Source organism: Nycticebus coucang, chromosome 12 (assembly GCF_027406575.1).
Source record: "Nycticebus coucang isolate mNycCou1 chromosome 12, mNycCou1.pri, whole genome shotgun sequence".
NCBI classification, from domain to species: domain Eukaryota; kingdom Metazoa; phylum Chordata; class Mammalia; order Primates; family Lorisidae; genus Nycticebus; species Nycticebus coucang.
The window spans coordinates 9447865-9466373 of record NC_069791.1 but is presented as its reverse complement, the minus strand read 5'-3'; the positions used below and the strand labels follow the sequence as shown (position 1 = coordinate 9466373).

Genomic DNA, 18509 nt, shown 5'->3' with positions numbered 1-18509 from the left:
CTGTTGTCCTAGCTTCTTGGGAGGCTGAGGCAGAAGTATCGCTTAAACCTAAGAGTTTAAGATTTCTGTGAGCTGGGCGGTGCCTGTGGCTCAGTCGGTAAGGCACCGGCCCCATATACTGAGGGTGGCAGGTTCAAACCCGGCCCCGGCCAAACTGCAACAAAAAAATAGCCGGGCGTTGCGGCGGGCGCCTGTAGTCCCAGCTGCTTGGGAGGCTGAGGCAGGAGAATCGCTTAAGCCCAGGAGTTGGAGGTTGCTGGGAGCTGTGTGAGGCCACGGCACTCTACCGAGGGCCATAAAGTAAAACTCTGTCTCTACAAAAAAAAAAAAAAAAAAAAAGATTTCTGTGAGCTATGACACCACAGCACTTTAGCCTAGGTGACAAAGTGAGACTCTGTCTCAAAACAAAACAAAACTGGGCAGCGGCTGTGGCTCAGTGAGTAGGGCACTGGCCCCATATACTGATAGTGGCGGGTTCAAACCTGGCCCCAGCCAACACTGCAACAAAAAAAATAGCCAGGTGTTGTGGCAGGTGCCTGTACTCCCTGCTATTTGGGAGGCTGAGGCAGGAGAATCACCTAAGCCTAAGAGCTAGAGGTTGCTGTGATGCCATTGCACTTTACCAAGGGTGACAAAGTGAGACTCTGTCTCTAAAACAAAACAAAACAAAAAAACTAGCTGGCCAGTTGTGGTGGGTGCCTGTAGTCCTACCTACTTGAGAGGCAGAGGCAAGAGGATCCCTTAAGCCCAAGAATTTGAGGTTGCTGTGAGCTGTGATGATGCCATAGTCCTCTACCCAGGGCACAGAGTAAGACTCTGTCTCCAAAAAAAAAAAAACTTTTTTAATTTAAAAAGGACACGGAGTTACTACATGACCAAGTCTACTCTTATATTGGTTTTAAGTATATATTTGAGAAATGAAATGTCCACACAAACACTTGTACACAAATCTTCATAGCAGTATTATTAATAATAACCGAATGTGGAAAAAACCCAAATGCCCAGCAAGTGATGAATGAACAAAAAGTGATATATCCCATTGACAATAAAAAGGAATGGAGTACTGATACATACAGGAAAGTAGATAAGACTTGAAAATATGTTCAGTGAAAGCAGCCAAGCACAAAAGTTCATTTACCGTATGATTCTGTTTATGTATGTATGTATTTATTTATTTATTGGAGACAGACTCCTACTCTATCATCCTGGGTTGAATGCCATGGCATCACAGCTCATAGCAACTTCAAACTCTCAGGCTAAAGTGATCTTCTTGCTTCAGCCTCGCAAGTAGCTGGGGCTATAGGCACCCACCACCACGCTTGGCTAGTTTTTCTATTTTTCGTAGATGGGGTCTCGCTCTTGCTCAGGCTGGTCTCGAACTCCTGAGCTCAGGTGATCCACCTGCCTTGGGCTCCCAGAGTACTAGGATTATAGGCGTGAGCCACCACGCCCAGGCTTATGGTTCTATTTATATGAGATACCCAGAATAGGCAAATCCATAAAGATAGAAAATACATGTAGAGGCTCAGGGCCTGTGGCTCAAATGGCTAAGGTGCCAGCCAGCCACATACACCTGTGCTGGCGGGTTCAAATCCAGCCCAAGCCCACCAAACAACGACGGCTGCAACCAAAAAATAGCCAGGCATTGAGACAGGCACCTGTAGTCCCAACTACTTGGGAGGCAGAGGCAAGAGAATCGCTTGAGCCCAGGAGTTGGAGGTTGCTGTGAGCTGTGATGCCACAGTACTCTACTCAGGGCGACGACTTGAGGCTCTGTCTCAAAAAAAAAAAAAAAAAAGAAAAAAGAAAATATGTAGATTATTGGTTTCTGGGACTGGAAAAAGGAGGGAATGGGGAGTGACTGCTAATAGGTACAAGGTTTCTTTTGGGAACAATGAAAATATTTGATATTCTTTTTTTTGTAGAGACAGAGTCTCACTGTACTGCCCTCATGTAGAGTGCCATGGCGTCACACGGCTCACAGCAACCTCTAACTCTTGGGCTTACGCGATTCTCTTGCCTCAGCCTCCCGAGCAGCTGGGACTACAGGCACCCGTCACGACGCCCGGCTATTTTTTTGTTGCAGTTTGGCCGGGGCTGGGTTTGAACCCGCCACCCTCAGCATATGGGGCCGGCGCCCTACTCACTGAGCCCAGGCGCCGCCCCAATATTTGATATTCTTAGAAGACCAGGAGCTTGTAGTTTATCAGCCTGGGAAATGTAGCGAGTATCTACCTCTACAAAAAAGTTTAAAAAATTAGCCACGTGCAATGGCTAGCACCTGTAATTAGGAAACTGAAACAAGGGGATCACTTGAGCCCAGGAGCTGGAGGTTGCAGTGACCTGTGATTGCACCACTGCACTCCAACAGTCTGGGTTAAAAAGAATGAGATCCTGCCTCAAAAAAAAAAAAAAAAAAAAGAAAGAAAGAAAATGGTATTAGATAGTGGCAACAGATACACAACTCTGTGAATATATAAAAATTACTGAATTGTACACTTTAAAAGGGTGAATTGTAATAGCCAGGCGTTGTGGCAGGCATCTGTAGTCACAGCTACTTGGGAGGCGGAGGCAGGAGAATCGCTTGAGCCCAGGAGTTGGAGGTTGCTGTGAGCTGTAATGCCATGGCACTCTACCCAGGGAAACAGCCTGAGGCTCTGTCTCAAAAAAAAAAAGAGTGAATTTTACAGTATGTGAATTATAGCTCAATACAGGTACAAGTGTTATAAACAACAGGCCACACAATTACTACATATATATATTGTTTTCACTATTTTTGACACAGACACCAAAAAACAAAGGACAAAAATCTCAGGATGAAGCACAATCCTTTAAATTTAATAAATATGACCTAGGTACAAGGTTTCTTTTGGGAACAATGAAAATATTTGATATTCTTTTTTTTTTTGTAGAGACAGAGTCTCACTGTACCGCCCTCGGGTAGAGTGCCGTGGCGTCACACGGCTCACAGCAACCTCTAACTCTTGGGCTTACGCGATTCTCTTGCCTCAGCCTCCAGAGCAGCTGGGACTACAGGCGCCCGCCACAACGCCCGGCTATTTCAGTAGTTTATTTCAGTGTACAATTCAGTAGTTTTTATATATTCACAGAGTTGTGTATCTGTTGCCACTATCTAATACCATTTTCTTTCTTGCTTTTTTTTTTGAGGCAGGATCTCATTCTTGAAAAATTTCATTGTAATGAAAAAACTCATTACAATGTCTTTATTTTCATATTTTATCACAGAGCAGGTGGGAACCTTGTTAAACAACACAGACCCAGCAAATCTGGACATTTAAAAGGGATGTTAAGTCACTTTCAACTAAGTACCAAACAGTTTGGATAAAGCAATATTCATCTGAAATCAATACTGTAGAACCTAAATTGCAAGAACCAACAGGAAATAATGGATAAAATATTAAATACATTTGCAATTCAAAGTAGAAAATTAACTTATATTCTGAAAACAAAAAACAAAAAAACCCCACTGTGCTTCAAAGCAACCCCCCTCTAACCACTAGTAAGAATAGAATGACACCTAGCATTTGAATTCCAGGTTTGTCTAGTAGTGACCTTTAGCAGGGGGCTTAATTTAAATCTCTTGATTCCTTATCAGTATACTGAGAAAATAATACCCACCCTTACAAGATAGTGGGGAAGTTCAAATAAGATTATCTGAAGCAATGCTATTCAGAGCACGGTCTTCAGACCACTGCCAGTCCACAAACTTAACAATTTACATCAAGATAAGTACAGAAAAAAAATCATTAGCACTTAGAATGTCTTAAAGCAAATTGACCCTCAGTTTACATTTGTTGAATATAATAAAAATAATTATAGCCTATATTCTGTATTCTTCTTTTTTTTTTTTTTAGACAGAGTATCAATTTGTTTCTATCGGTAGAGTACCACTGCATCACAGCCCACAGCAACTTTAAACTCTTGGGCAAAAGCAATTCTCTTGCCTCAGCCTCCCAAGTGGCTGGGACTACAGGCACCTGCCACAAAGCCTTGCTATTTTTGGAGATGGGGGGTCTCACTCTGGCTCAGTGTGGTCTGGAACCTGTGAGCTCAGGGCAATCCACCTGCCTCGGCCTCCCAGAGTGCTAGGATAACTATTCTTTTTTTCATATTACTTTTCCAGTAATTATATTTCACAAAAGTGCTTTTAGAAAAGTACTAATCTGCAACAGCTTGAGGGAAAAACTCACCTGGTCCTTCACCAAGACAGTTTGAGAAGCAGTGATATCAAGTACTCTCTCCAGTGCAGAGCACAAAGAACCCCCTAAATATTAATTTCCTCAGCTCAGCGCCTGTGGCTCAAGCGGGTAAGGCGCCAGCCACATACATACTTGAGTTGGGTTCAAATCCAGCCCAGACCCACCAAACAACAATGACGGCTGCAACCAAACAATATCCAGGCGTTGTGGTGGGCACCTATAGTCCCAGCTACTTGGGAGGCAGAGGCAGGAGACTTGCTTGAGCCCAGGAGTTGGAGGTTGCTGTGAGCTGTGATGCCACAGCACTCTACCCAGGACAACAGCTTGCGGCTGTCTCAAAAAAAAAAAAAAAAAAAAAAATTCCTCACTGTCATACTCTATAGTCAGTCACTAAATGCTTAGGAAGAACCTTCCACCCAAAAGATGGTGTTCAGGTACAGTGGCACTGCTAAAGAAATTTAAGAAATTTAGTTGCAGGCTCAGCGCCCATAGCACAGTGGTTATGGCACCAGCCATGTACGCCAAGGGTGGTGGGTTCAAACTCGCCCTGGGCCACCTAAAACAACGACAACTGCAACAACAACAACAAAATAGCCAGGTAGGGCGGTGCCTGTGGCTCAAGGAGTAGGGCGCCAGCCCCATATACCGGAGGTAGCAGGTTCAAACCCGGCCCCAGCCAAAAAAAAAACTGTAAAAAAAAAAAAAAATAGCCAGGCGTTGTGGCAGGCACCCATAGTCCCAGCTCCTTGGGAGGCTGAGGCAAGAGAATTGCTTAAGCCCGAGAGTTTGAGGTTGCTGTGAGCTGTGACACCACAGCACTCTACTGAGGGCGACATACTGAGACTCTATCTCAAAAAAAAAAAAGAAATTGGGCGGCGCCTGTGGCTCAGTGAGTAGGGCGCCGGCCCCATATGCCGAGGGTGGCGGGTTCAAACCCAGCCCCGGCCAAACTGCAACAAAAAAATAGCCGGGCGTTGTGGCGGGCGCCTGTAGTCTCAGCTGCTCGGGAGGCTGAGGCAAGAGAATCACGTAAGCCCAAGAGTTAGAGGTTGCTGTGAGCCGTGTGACGCCACGGCACTCTACCAGAGGGCGGTACAGTGAGACTCTGTCTCTACAAAAAAAAAAAAAAAAAAAAAAAAAAAGAAATTTAGTTGCAAAAAAACCAAACCCACAGATGAGGAGTTTAATATGGAAGAAACAACATAAAAGATAAGGCAAGGGGCAGCCCTGTGGCTCAAATGAGTAAGGTGCCGGCCCCATATGCCAGAGGTGGTGGGTTCAAACACAGCCCCAGCCAAAAACTGCAAAAAAAAAAAGATAAGGCAGGACAAGCTCTAAATAACTAATATAACACACACACCCCTTCCCCCCAAAAAAACTATGGTTCTTTTCAGGGTAAAGTAGGCAAGGAGGTTTGTCAGTAAACTGTGAGAAGGCTGCATAGGATTCAGGAAAGGGGAAATGGGAGGTGCAAGTAGGGAACTGCCAGAGCCAAAGAGGGAGCCACTGTGAAGAAATGAGTCTAACAGGAAGTCAATCAGAAGGGAGGTTGGAACTGGCTTTATAGGAAAATCTTATCTTTGTCCATCAATTCAAAGAGTTAGGACATAAACAGGGAAGCCACTGAAGATTCTGAGCTAGAAAACAAAACGATCAAACTGGAGTCGCATGTATCTTAACACCACAACACGTCAGTTTAGCCACTTTCCTGAGTGGTCTTGATCTCTTTTCCTTTCACTGCACTCACCCTGCAAAAGCCTATCAACTGAGGTCAATGCAGCCATCTGCTTTCTAGCCTCTTCAGCTCAGATTTGCAGGACAAAACCAAACAACTCTGTATTAACGAGGCACTACAGATATACATCCTCCATCCTGAGCAGGGCCCTCAACTCTGTCCAGCAACTTTTTTTAGTCTTCCTGGTCTGCTTCACTGGCTCCTCCCCAAAAACAGCTGTTCCTAACTTTCCAAATCATTATCCTCAAGCCTCTTGCTCCACTGCTTCCTATACCTCTCAGCTGATATGTCTACCTCCTTTCCTCTTGGGAACAACTGATGTCATCAAACGTAAACTCTCTTAACTCTCTGTAGCCAAGCCTAAAAACATACACATTTCAAATACCCCTACCTCTCTGCTTCTAATCTAACCCTCCCTCTATAATCTTGATCACTTCCTGTTCCTTAGTTGGTTGTTTCTCATTTCTTTCCAACCTGTCCTTTATACTGGTCCCATCCCCATGTATTATGATTTGCTCAAAGCTCTTCCATCTGAAGGGAAAGAACAAAATCCAACATATACTAAAACCTTCCCTGGATGGGTGAGGTGGCTCACGCTTGTAATCCTAGCACTCTGGGAGGCTGAGGCAGGAGAATGCCTTGAGCTCAGGAATTCAAGACCTGCCTGAGCAAGAGCAAGACCTTGTCTATACCACAAATAGAAAAAACTAGGGGTGGCGCCTGTGGCTCAAGGAGTAGGGCGCCAGTCCCATATGCCAGAATGGTGGGTTCAAACCCAGCTGCGGCCAAAAACCAAAAAAAAAAAAAAAAGAAAAAAGAAAAAACTAGCTGGGCATTGTGATGGGTACCTGTAGTCTCAGGTACTTGAGAGACTGAGGCAGGAGGATCCCTTGAACCCAGGAGTTTGAGGCTGCTGTGAGCTAGGCTGAGGCCACTGCACTCTAGCATGGGTCAAAGGAGTGAAACCCTGTCTAAACAAACAAATGAATAAATAAATCCTTCCCTTGACCACCGTATTGGCTGTTCCTGCTGTCCTCCTAAGTGCTGACATTTTGCAGGCTTACATCTTTCATCTTCTTCCCATCTCACTCTACACAGAATGGGCAAACTTACCCACTCTTATGAGCTTCAACTACCTTCCAAGCCAGCAGCCAGCAAATCTGTATCTCTGGCTCTTCAGGTGCCAATCTCACATGTTAAACTTTTATGTCTCCACTTTCGGACCTCAACATGTCCAAAATGGAATTGATCTTCCCAAGTTTGTGTCCACTTCTGTTTTGGATCGTTCAAGGACTGACACCATCTCCTCAGTCATCTATTGATCCTTTTTTATCCCAATTGCAACTGCCTTAGTTCAGTGTCTCTTCCTAATCTCTTTCCCAGTCTCCAGCCTTGTTCCCTTAAATCTAGCCTCAATGAAGTTAACTGATTTGCCCATATATAATACCTTGCTTAAAACCCTTCAATGGATGGATACATAAAGAAACTTTATACTGGTTGTCTCTGAGAACTGGGGGATCTAGGGTAAAAGAAATATTTATCTTTGACTTTATACTATTTGAATTGTTCACCATCAGCATACAAAAGTTTCAGTGACTCCCAATGCCTACGACACAAAGTCCTTCATGGTCTTCGCTGTTCACTTTTTGAGCTTCTCTCTCAAGCCACTACTTTGTCCAGAATGCCCTTTTCCCATCTAGAGTCTACTGATTTGTCTACTGACTTCTCCATAAAGAACAAACCTCTTCTTTCTTTTTATGTACTCTGTGCTGTACAGATTCCATCATGACGCATGTATCTCATGTTGTATATGACAATTAAATTGTTTTAAATGTCTGTTTTCCTCCATTAGCCTGAGATTTAGATTCCCTGAGGGCACTTATCCACCTTTTGGATTTTTAGAGCCTAGTTTCTAAATCAAAATTTCCACGGGCTAATACTTGGGTAAAAGTGTTTTGAAAAATGTTCCCAGGTGGCACTTGTGGCTCAAGGAGTAGGGCATGTACTGGAGGTGGTGGGTTCAAACCTGGCCCCGCCCAAAAACTGCAAAAAATAAATAAATGAAAAAAATTAAAATTAAAAAAAAAGAGAGAGAAAAATGTTCCCCTAAGTGATTCTAACTCTATTCTCTATTAACAACTGCGCTAAAATGTAAACTCCTTGAGACTGGGAATCATCATAACTAGCACAACATAGGTGCTTGATAAATGTTTTACTAAAGTGAACCGAAATAGATAAAGCTGGAAGTTGAGGGAGAAGTTGGGGCTGGAGGTTTGGAAGCATTAGCATGTAAGATGATGTGAGAGAAGGAAAGACGCCAAAGAGGATTTCTTTCTTTCTTTCTTTCTTTTTTTTTTTTTTTTTTTGTAGAGACAGAGTCTCACTTTATCGGCCTCGGTAGAGTGCTGTGGCCTCACACAGCTCACAGCAACCTCCAACTCCTGGGCTTAAGCGATTCTCTTGCCTCAGCCTCCCAAGTAGCTGGGACTACAGGCACCCGCCACAACGCCCAGCTATTTTTTTGTTGCAGTTCAGCCGGGGCTGGGTTTGAACCCGCCACCCTCGGTATATGGGGCCGGCGCCGCCCTCTTTCTTTCTTTTTTTTTTATTTTGGCCAGGGCTAGGTTTGAACCTGCCACCTCTGGCATATGGGACCGGCGCCCTACTCCTTGAGCCACAGGCGCCGCCCTCTTTCTTTCTTTTTTTAAGAGACAGTCTCACTTTGTCACCCTCTGTAGAATGCCATAGCGTCACAGCAACCCCAAGGAGGATTTTTGATCACCTTGTCACTATAGAAGACTGCAGGGGATTCATTTATATGTGTTTTTTCCACCAAACTGAGTTCCTCAAGGGACAGGAACTCTGTCCTATTCATCTCTGTATGCCTGATGCTGAGCACAGTGCATGGTAGATGTTAGGAGCTCAAAAACCTTTTATTGAGTTGTATCAGTGCCACTGATAATAGAGGGAGGTAAAATATTTCAGGGACACAAAGGAGGAAGTGACTTAACTTGGCCTAGGAGAGCTGAATAAATCAATTTCCAGAGGGACAACTGAGCTCAGTAGTCAAAGAGAAGTTCATCTGGCAAGAACTTCCAAGTAGAGGGAACAGCAGGAGCATAAGTACTGGGGTATGAAAGAGCACAGTGCAGACTCAACCTCTCCAGGTGGCTAGAAGTCAAGTGCATGAGATAAGGAAAATGTTAGATAAAGCAGTTGTACTTGGCTGATTGGGAAAAAAAAAAGAAAAATGTTAGAGAGCTTTAGAAAATGAGGTCAAGGGGGTCAGGGCCAGACTGTGAAAGGCCATGGACGCCACCTATGGATTTAAGCCTGATTACAGGTAGCCAAAGAGAAGTTTTAATATAAAATGACCAGCTTGACTTTTTATACAGGTACTAGGGGCAACATGAAAGGCAGACAAAAAAAGTGAGATACTCAAGGGAAGGCGCTTAAGTAGCAGCTGCTGGTCCAGCCGACAAAACTCAGAGGGAAAAATCGAAGGGAGGGAGAAATCCATTGTGTAACTGCCCAAGACTCAATCAAGTCACGCGGCCTGTCCTGTGCCTTCGGGTCGGAACTGGGTGGGGAATGCCGAAGAACCCCCAGGAACCTTCTGTCCTTTTGGAGTTCCAAGCCCCTTCCTATTAGAGACCCACCTCGCGCGACGCCCAAGGTGTGCAGACCCGCGCAAGGACAAGAGAGCGCCCCAGGCGAATCCGGGACGCTGCGGCGCAGACTGAGGCTCTGGGTGGGAACCCGCCCTTGCCTCTTACTAGGTGGCGGGAAAGGGGACTTGACGCCTCCCAGAAATGCCCCTGCGGCTTTTAAGGGGACACTTTTTCTCTTAGAACCCTGTCGTCGCATATTCACTCACCCGCTTCCCGCGGGAGCTCAGGAGCCCAGCGGAGCCAGCAGCCCTCAGGCGCCGGGCCACAACCTTTCCCGCCACTCGGCTTCACTGACCGGCCCCGCCTGCGCAGGAGGGGGCGGAGCGAGTCGGCCTGGTCCACGTGACTCCGTGCAGGGGTGATAGTGGCGTTGGTGATGAAGTAAGGGACAGGGGAGCGAGTATGAGGACTGTTTTATCCAAGTAGATCCCCTATATTACCTAATAATCATAGCGCTATGGTTTCCAGCTGAATTATAATAGAACCAAAGTCCGATTAGAGGTGAATTTACAAATATTCTTCCCCCTTCTCCTAGTCAAGTGGACTATTCCAAGTCTTGAGTGGTTAGTTAGAAAAGTTAGGTTTTATTTGCGAGGAAGTGGGAGGAGTGGTCTTTGAGGGGAGGGGTGTCTCTGTGGGTACTATAGGCCTAAGTTTAAAGCTTTTGAAGTGCGCAGAAGGCTCATAAAAGGAAGAGGTCAACAATAAATATTCATTGGTCAGCTGAGCGGCTCCTCCGGCCTCTGCTGAGATGGTTGTATTTTGTCAACAGCAAAAGAAGATAGGTCTCTAGCCCAGCGAGGCCCCTGTAGTCCCAGTTACTCGGGAGGCTGAGGCAGGAGGATCGCTTGAGCCCTGGAGTTCGAGGCTGCAGTGCACTACGATTGAGCTTGTGAATAGCCACTGCACTCCAGCCTGGGCAACATAGTGAGACCCCGTCTCTAGAGAGAGAGAGAAAAAAGAAGATAGGGCTCAAATGGATAATTATCTCCTGAATTATTAAGCATCTGAATAGAAAGCATCAATTTCTGGAGGATGAGGGAGACTTAGAAGAGATTTGCTTCATGATGAATGGACAGATGAGAGAGAAATGACAAGACACACATCCAAGAAGAAAAGACTAAAACTAGTGATAGAAATAGAAAGATGCCATTTGAAGAGAGTTTTGACTTGCTCTAAATAAAAATTCTGAGGGTCAAATTCTCTCCCTCCCTATCCCCCTACTCCCGGGGCACCAAATGTCCTGTTTTGGCCTTTAGGGAGCAATTCTCGAGCTTAAATGCCACCTGCCAGGAAGCCACACCAAGGGGTGTCAGGCAAACCAGCTAAACTGCTTACTTTTTCTAGATTCTAGGCTCACTGCCCACCCCTGTGCCATCAAAGAGATCCATTATGCCAGAATGAATACACAGCCCAGCCAGTGGATATAGACAGGTTTATGTGGCTTTACAGAACAACTCAAATCCTAGCGTTCACTTTTCTCAGAGCTACTTCCCCACCCGAGTCCCTGGGGCAAGCATCCCTGAGATAAGGAGGCTAAATGTTCCCCTTAACTTCCCTAAAACTTTTTGGTACACTGGCATCCTGAGCTGGGCTAATAGCTCCATTTCTTCTGTCACCTACCTCCATGAAGTTCCTTCTCCCAACCCTTGGAATGCCTTGTCTCTTGCATTTCTCTGCTTCTTGTGAGAAGTGATCCCCCGCTTCCCTTTTCCCTCAGAAATCAAAACCTATACACTTGACTGGCAACAGATTAGAGGCCAGAAACCTAAGGTTTGGGTTCCTTGTGCTCACCACCCTGGGTTGAGGAAGGCAGGTATAGGATGACACCTCTTTTCCTTCCCTACCTCTCAGACACAGCCACACTCACTCACATTCATATGCACAATCAGCCACACACGGCGAAAGGAGGTGGGATGGGGAGGAAGGGAAGTTTGCACCAACCAGCTCGTGAATGCAACTTGAAAGATTTCACACAGCAAAAGGGGAAAAAAAACACACACATAAGTTAAAAAATAAAGAAGTACATGCCCCTCCCCACAGTCTCTTTCTTCATCCAGAAGGCTAGATCAGCACTTCCACATAAACCCAGAAGCTTTCTACTCCCTCTCTCCAGCTGGAGTTTTACAGGGCCTGGGTCTTCAGTTCAACAGGTTCCCCTGTGACCTCTGGTTGTCCATTAGGGTCACTGGGTCTGGCACCCTTGAGTATAGACAGTCTCTCAGAAACACTCTTGAGCCGAGGGAAGAGGAGAAAGTCGTAGAGGAGGCTGCCCAGACCCCCTCCAATGATTGGTCCCACCCAGTACACCTGTAAGAAGAGAAAAGGAATATTCAGGTTTGGGGAAGGGACAGAGCAGCAAGACTTCTCTTTTTCTAACCCCTTCAGTGGAAAACAGGACATCCTGCCCTTGACACATACACTCGGGCATTATCTAAGTAGAAATCAGTGTATATTTGTCAGTTGTTTTTTTGTTTGTTTGTTTTTAATTCTGAGACAATCTCATTCTGTTCCCCAGCCTAGAGTGCCCTAGCATCATCATTGCTCACAGCAACCTGAGTCTCTTGGGCTCAAGCAATCCTTTTGCCTCTGCTTCCCTAGTAGCTAGGACTACAGGCACCCACCAGGACACCTGGCAAGTTTTTCTATTTTTAGTAGAAACAGGGTCTTGCTCTTGCTCTGGCTGGTCTTCAACTCCTGAGCTCAAGCAATCCACCCATCTCAGCCTCCCAGAGTGCTAGGGGTCCAGGCATGAGCCACTGTGCCTAGCTTTGTTAATTTTTAAAACTCTGCAGGGGTCCTCAAACTGTGGGCGGGCCACATGAGGTGGTGTGATTGTATTTGTTCCCGTTTTGTTTTTTTACTTCAGAATAAGATATGTGCAGTGTGCATAGGAATTTGTTCATAGTTTTTTTTTTTTTTTAAACTATAGTCCGGCCCTCCAACAGTCTGAGGGACAGTGAACTGGCCCCCTGTTTAAAAAGTTTGAGGACGCCTACTACTACCTGTACCTGAACCCTCCCTCCCCTTAGAGACAGGGTCACTCTTTGCCTAGGCTCAAGTGCAGTGGCATGATCACAGGTCACTGCTGCAACCTCAAATTCCTGGGCTCAAGCGATCCTCTTGCCTTTGCCTTCTGAGTAGCTGGGACTACAGGAACATGCCACCATACCTGGCTAATTTTAAAAATTTTGTGGAGAGATGGGGTCCCACTATGTTGCCCAGGCTGGTCTTGAACTCCTGGCCTCAAGTGATCCTATCACCTTGTCCTCCCAAGGTACTGGGACTATAGGTGTGAGACACCATATCCAGCCACTTTTCTAATTTATTAAATTATCCCTTTATCCCATCCTTCTTAGTACATGTGTTTTCTTTCTTTCTTATTTTTTATTGAAACGAAGTCTCACTTTTTCACCCTCAGTAGAGTACTGTGGCATCATAGCTCACAGCAACCTCAAACTCTCAGGTTCAAGCAATTCTCTTGTCTTGGCTTCCCTAGTAGCTGGGACTACAGGCGCCTGCCACAATGCCTGGCTATTTTTTGTTTGTTTGTTTTGGTTAGCAGGCCTAGGCTGGGTTCAAACCCACCAGTCCTGGAGCATTAATACATGTATTTTCTATTTGTTGTTGTCAGTTTGCACTAGTTTATATATTGGTTTCAAAAAGAATTTTTTTTTTTAGACAGAATCTCACTTTGTCACTCTTGGAAGAGTGCCGTATCGTCACAGTTCACAGCAACCTCAAACTCTTGGGCTCAGGTGAGCCTCTTGCCTCAGTTTTTCTACTTTTAGTAGAGATGGTAGACTTGTTTTCTGCTCAGGTTGGTCTCCAACCTGTGAGCTCACAAAATCCACCTGCCTCGGCCTCCCAGAGTGCTAGGATTATAGGCATGAGCTACAGCGCCAGACCACAACCTTAAACTCTTGGGCTTAAGTCATTCTCTTGCCTCAGCCTCCAGAGCAGCTAGGACTACAGGTGCCCAGCTATTTTTTAGAGACGAGGGTCTCACTCTGGCTCAGGCTGGTCTTGAACTCCTGAGCTCAAGCAATCTCCTTCTTAGCCTCCCAGAATGCTAGGAGTACAGGTGTGAGCCACCGTTCCTGGCCTCGTATTAAACATTTTTTTTGCCTTGTTTTTTTCTGTGGAGACAGAATTCTACCCTATGCCCTGAGTGGAGTGCAATGGTTCACAGCTCACTGCAACCTCAGACTCAGGCTGTGGGCATCCTGCTGCCTCAGCCTCCCAAGCTGCTGGGATTATAGGCACTCGCTACGGTGCCCGGCTGGGTTCTTCCATTTTTTTCATGAGTCAGGATCTTGCTCTCCCTCAGACAAGCCTCGAACTCCTGAGCTCAAGCAATCCGCCCACCTCAGCCTCCCACAATGCTGGGATTACAGGCATGAGTCACCACACCCAGCGTAAACATTTTTTTTTCTTTTTGCAGTTTTTGGCTGGGGCTGTGTTTGAACCCGCTGCCTCTGGCATACAGGGCTGGCGCCCTACTCCTTTGAGCCACAGGCGCCGCCCCGTATTAGACATTCTTAAGTATACGGTTTGGTAGTGTGAAGTATAGTCACACTGATGTGCAACCTGTATCTAGAACTTTTTATCCTGCACAACTGAAACTCTAAGAACTGCCTATGCAGCCACTGCTATCTCAGGCCCTGGTAATCACCCTTCTGCTTTATTTCTTCCGGTTTGAGTGCTCGAAATATTTTATATGAAATTGAATCATATTGTGTTTGTCTTTTGTGACTGGCTTACTTCATGTAGTATAATGTCCTCTAGGTTCATCCATGTTATGGCACGTGTCAGAATTTCCTTCCTTTTTAAGAGTGAATAAATTCCATTTGTGTATATACCATGCTTTGTTTATCCATCCACCCATTGAGGGAAACTTGGGTTGCTTTCACTTCTTGGCTATCGTGAACAATGCTGCTATGAAAGTGGGTGTACAGCTTGGAGATTTTAAAAATTATCTTCATGTTTAATTTACATGTGGTCAAAACAACATAAATATAACCAATATTTATTGAGGACTTGTTCCGTACCAGATTCTGTGCTAAATGTTTCACACATATAACTTTCACACATTTCTCATAATACCTCATTCTACAGTTAAAGAAACTGAGGTGCACAATGATTGAGTTCTTTGCCCACATCACACACAAGGCTAGGAAAGTGTTAGAAATGGGACAGGGCCCAGCTCCCTTCATACTTATAATAAGCCTGATCTCTGAGGGCAGAAGCTTTTGTCTTTATGTACTTATATTTATTTATCCTTAAAGCCCCAGTTTTGGCATCCACTGGATCCTCAATAAAAATCCCTGACTAACTAGAAAAGGAACGATATGAGCAATATTTCTAGCAAAATAATGTCTCTTGCTCACACAGGCATGCCGAAGAACTCTCTGACAGCCCCTTAGCTGAGTGCCAGTAGAGCGCTCAGATGGAAAGCAGGGACCCAACCTGGAACCTGCAGTCCACACCCATCCAGAAGGGCTCCAGGATCTTGCCCCTCTCCCCTCACTCACCCAGTGGTTGGTGAAGTTCCGGGTGAGAATGGCAGGAGCAAAGGAGCGGGCAGGATTCATGCCTGCACCAGTATAATACATCTGCAAAAGACACAGTTATAACTGAAACAACACCCAGCTCCACCCCAGCTTCTCGCCCCACAGCCCGCATTGCCGCTGAGAGCTGGCATCTTGTCTCCAGCCAGCAGCAAATGGGGGAGCACAATTTGCATGACCTTCCAGAGTCCCACAATGGGTCAGAGCACTGATGCCCCACCTGGGGACAGACTATGGAGCCATAGACAAAGCCCACTTGTGTCCATGATGCATGCATTTCCATCTTGGGGACAAGAAGGGCTAGAGTGGTCACATGAGAGGGACAGGGCAGGGTTGATTCCTCTCTGCCAATACAGAGTGACGTGGATAATATTCATGTTTGACAGTGGGGTAGGTAGGAAGAACCCTTAAAAGTCAGGAAACCCTGGAATCCTGAAATGATAAGTTGCTTTCCTCTTCTGCTTACCCCAAAGAGGTGCCCCAGGGTGAGGGAGAAGCCAACAGCCAGCGCCACGGAGCCCAGTCGGCCATTCCGCCTCTCGTCATATGTGGCAAAGATGCAGAGCACGAACTGGAGCGTCAGGAAGATCTCCACCATGGTGGCCTGGCCCACACTCACCCCAGGGTGTAACTGGACAAAGGAAGAAGAAAGGAGCAGCTCGTTAGGGCTGCCACAGTGTTACCACCTCAAACTTGCCAGGCAGGGATCCCGTATGGCATCAATTCCCTGGAGAGGAAGGATAATTACAACCTCCTTCATAGTAATTGTATTTGTATCTTAATTTCTACTAACAATACTCCTTCATGGTGGAAATGATTGCACCCACTTATATGGATGAGGAAAATGAGACTCTGTAAAGTAAAGGACATTTTTCTCCTCTTTTCTTTTCTCCTTTCCTTTCTTTTTTCTTTTCCTTTCTTTCTTTCTTTTTTTTTTTTTTTTTTTTTGAGAAACAGTCCCACCAGGCATGGTGGCTCATGCCTGTAATCCTAGCACTCTGGAAGGCTAAGGGGAGTGGATTGCCTGAACTCACAGGTTCCAGACCAGCCTGAGCCAGAGTGAGACCTCATCTCTAAAAATAGCCGGACGTGGCTGGTGCCTGTAGTCCCACCTACTTGGAAGGCTGAGGCAAGAGAATTGCTTGAGCTCAAGAGTTTGAAGTTGCTATGAGCTGTGACGCCATAGCACCCTACTGAGGGCAACAAAGTGAGACTCTCTCAAAAACAAACAAACAAAAAAAGTTCTATAGAGAAGGTCTCACTCCGTCACCCAGGCTAGAGTGCTGTGGCATCAGCCTATCTCACAGCAATCTCAAACTCCTGGGTTCAAGCAATCCTCCTGCCTCAGCCTACTGAGTAGCTGGGACTACGAGCACCTGACACAAAGCCCGGCTACTTTTTTCTATTTCAAAGTAGAGACAGGGTCTCACTCTTGCTCAGGCTGGTCTTGAACTCCTGAGCTCAAGGAATCCTCCCTCCCTTGGTCTCCCAGAATGCTAGGATTACAGGCATGAGCCATCATGCCCAGCCAGGAAGTTTTCTCAAGAATCTACAAGGAATTGGAAGGAATGCTGAAAACCAAATTCAGTTTTCTTGATTCTCAATCCAGGGCCCTGTGCCTTTCTTAGACCTCCAAACCGCCTATCAATTCTCCCCACCCTAACACACACACACATTGTCCCAAAGCCCAGGGGAGCTGATTCACCTACACCAGGCAGGGAGTCAGAGCCACAGAATCAGGACAACAGGTTGCCCCAGCCCCTCTCAGCAGACCATTACCGTGTTGAGTGCTAGGTTTCCTCGGACGGCCGGCGGGGTAACACTATACAGCACAGCGGCCCCCGCCACGGCTCCCAGGAGCTGGGCTGCCATATAGCAGAAGGCACGGAGCAGGGACATCTGGGAGCCCACAAGGAAGGCAAAAGTGACTGCAGGATTGACGTGGGCTCCACTGATGTGGCCCACAGCCTGCACCAGCGTAGCCAAGGCCAGGCCAAAGGCCAGAGCCACCTGTAGGACATGTAGTGGTCCAGGAGCCCAACGCAGTGAGGACCCCAGTCCAAAGAAGACATAGAAGAGGGTGGCAAAGAATTCAGCAAATATGGCCCTCCAGAAGGAGGCTGACCGCAGTTCCCACATGGCAGGGGGGATGGGCACAGTGCCTGGGTCCCTGCTACCCCCCTGGCCTACTCTGGGTGGACAGTCCCCTTTATAGAGGACTCTTAATCCCTGGGAGGGGCAGGCTAGGGTAACTGGCCCAGCCTCTTAACCCCTTCATAGCTGTGGAGGGCTGGACCCACAGCCCTTTGTACATCTGACAAAGCTTCTGGATTTTCCCTTCTCTCCTCAACTGAGAGATGAGTTGAAGGAGCCATGGGGGTGATAGTGGGGCTGAGCTGGAGAGACTCTGAGAGGAAAGGACAAAGAGCAGTGGGACCAGAAGAGTTAGCCCTTCTATTTGTGCCAAAGTTCAGGTTCATAGACCTGAATGACATCCATATTCAAACATTCTTCAACTTTCTTTGGAGGGTTCCTCAAGCTGAGCTCACTCAGTGAGGTAAGGGGCTCAGCTACTGAGGACCTCAGGCTTCTTGGAGTCTCCCAGGGGTAAGGGTGGGGGGTGGGGTAAGGAATGGGGTTCAGCAGGAAAGTTGGATAACTGAAGAAAATTCTTTAGTTCCCCAGGATTAGATGGCCTTCTCCCATTGGCTGGATTGGGCTGGAATCTGTGGACCCTGCAGCTCTGGGATAGAATAGTTCTGCTGCGTAGGGCTTTCTCCAGCCCGGGTTCCCTTCCCCCAACCCATGACAGCACCTCTCTTTTCAAACCCTCAGTCTGGCCTTTTAAACCACAGAGACTGACAGAGAGAAGATGCTGTCTTCCATGCATAGACTGGGAGCAGGATGGGGGTCGAGGGAAGGGAAAAGGGATGAGTAACTAAACCTCAGAATCAGGTTGTACTTCATCTTTCCAAAGTCACAAAGTCATAGCAGGAAGTAGTAAGAAGAAAGAAATTGAGCTATAGCTGAGAAACGATGGGCGGATCTAATGCCCTCTATTCTAGCTATAATCAGGACACTGGAGCCCTAAACTTTGAAACCCAGGTAAAGATTAAGGGCCTTTCCCACATCCTAGCCAGGGATCCTGCCATTGGCAGGAAAAGTTGCTGAGAACAGGTCAGAGGACACCTCAGGAGATTAGAACTTCTGATTTCATGGAAGAGAAACAGTCCATCAGAGGTCTTTGGAGTATTTTATGTTCTAGAAGCCCCACTAATCTCCAGATTTCAGACTTTGTAACCCTGGATGCCTC

The 18509-nt window shown here is 46.4% G+C and overlaps 1 protein-coding gene across 1 annotated transcript; it reads right to left on the bottom strand.

Moving 5' to 3' along the window:
* Positions 1 to 11180: 11180 nt before the first annotated feature.
* MIP (major intrinsic protein of lens fiber) lies at positions 11181 to 17356 on the bottom strand. The gene is made up of 4 exons (XM_053555930.1): positions 16976 to 17356; positions 15663 to 15827; positions 15161 to 15241; positions 11181 to 11936 (listed from the first exon to the last, which is right to left on the bottom strand). The coding sequence occupies exons 1-4, from the start codon at positions 17333 to 17335 to the stop codon at positions 11751 to 11753; spliced, it is 792 nt and encodes a 263-aa protein (XP_053411905.1). The 5' UTR covers positions 17336 to 17356; the 3' UTR covers positions 11181 to 11750.
* Positions 17357 to 18509: the final 1153 nt, after the last annotated feature.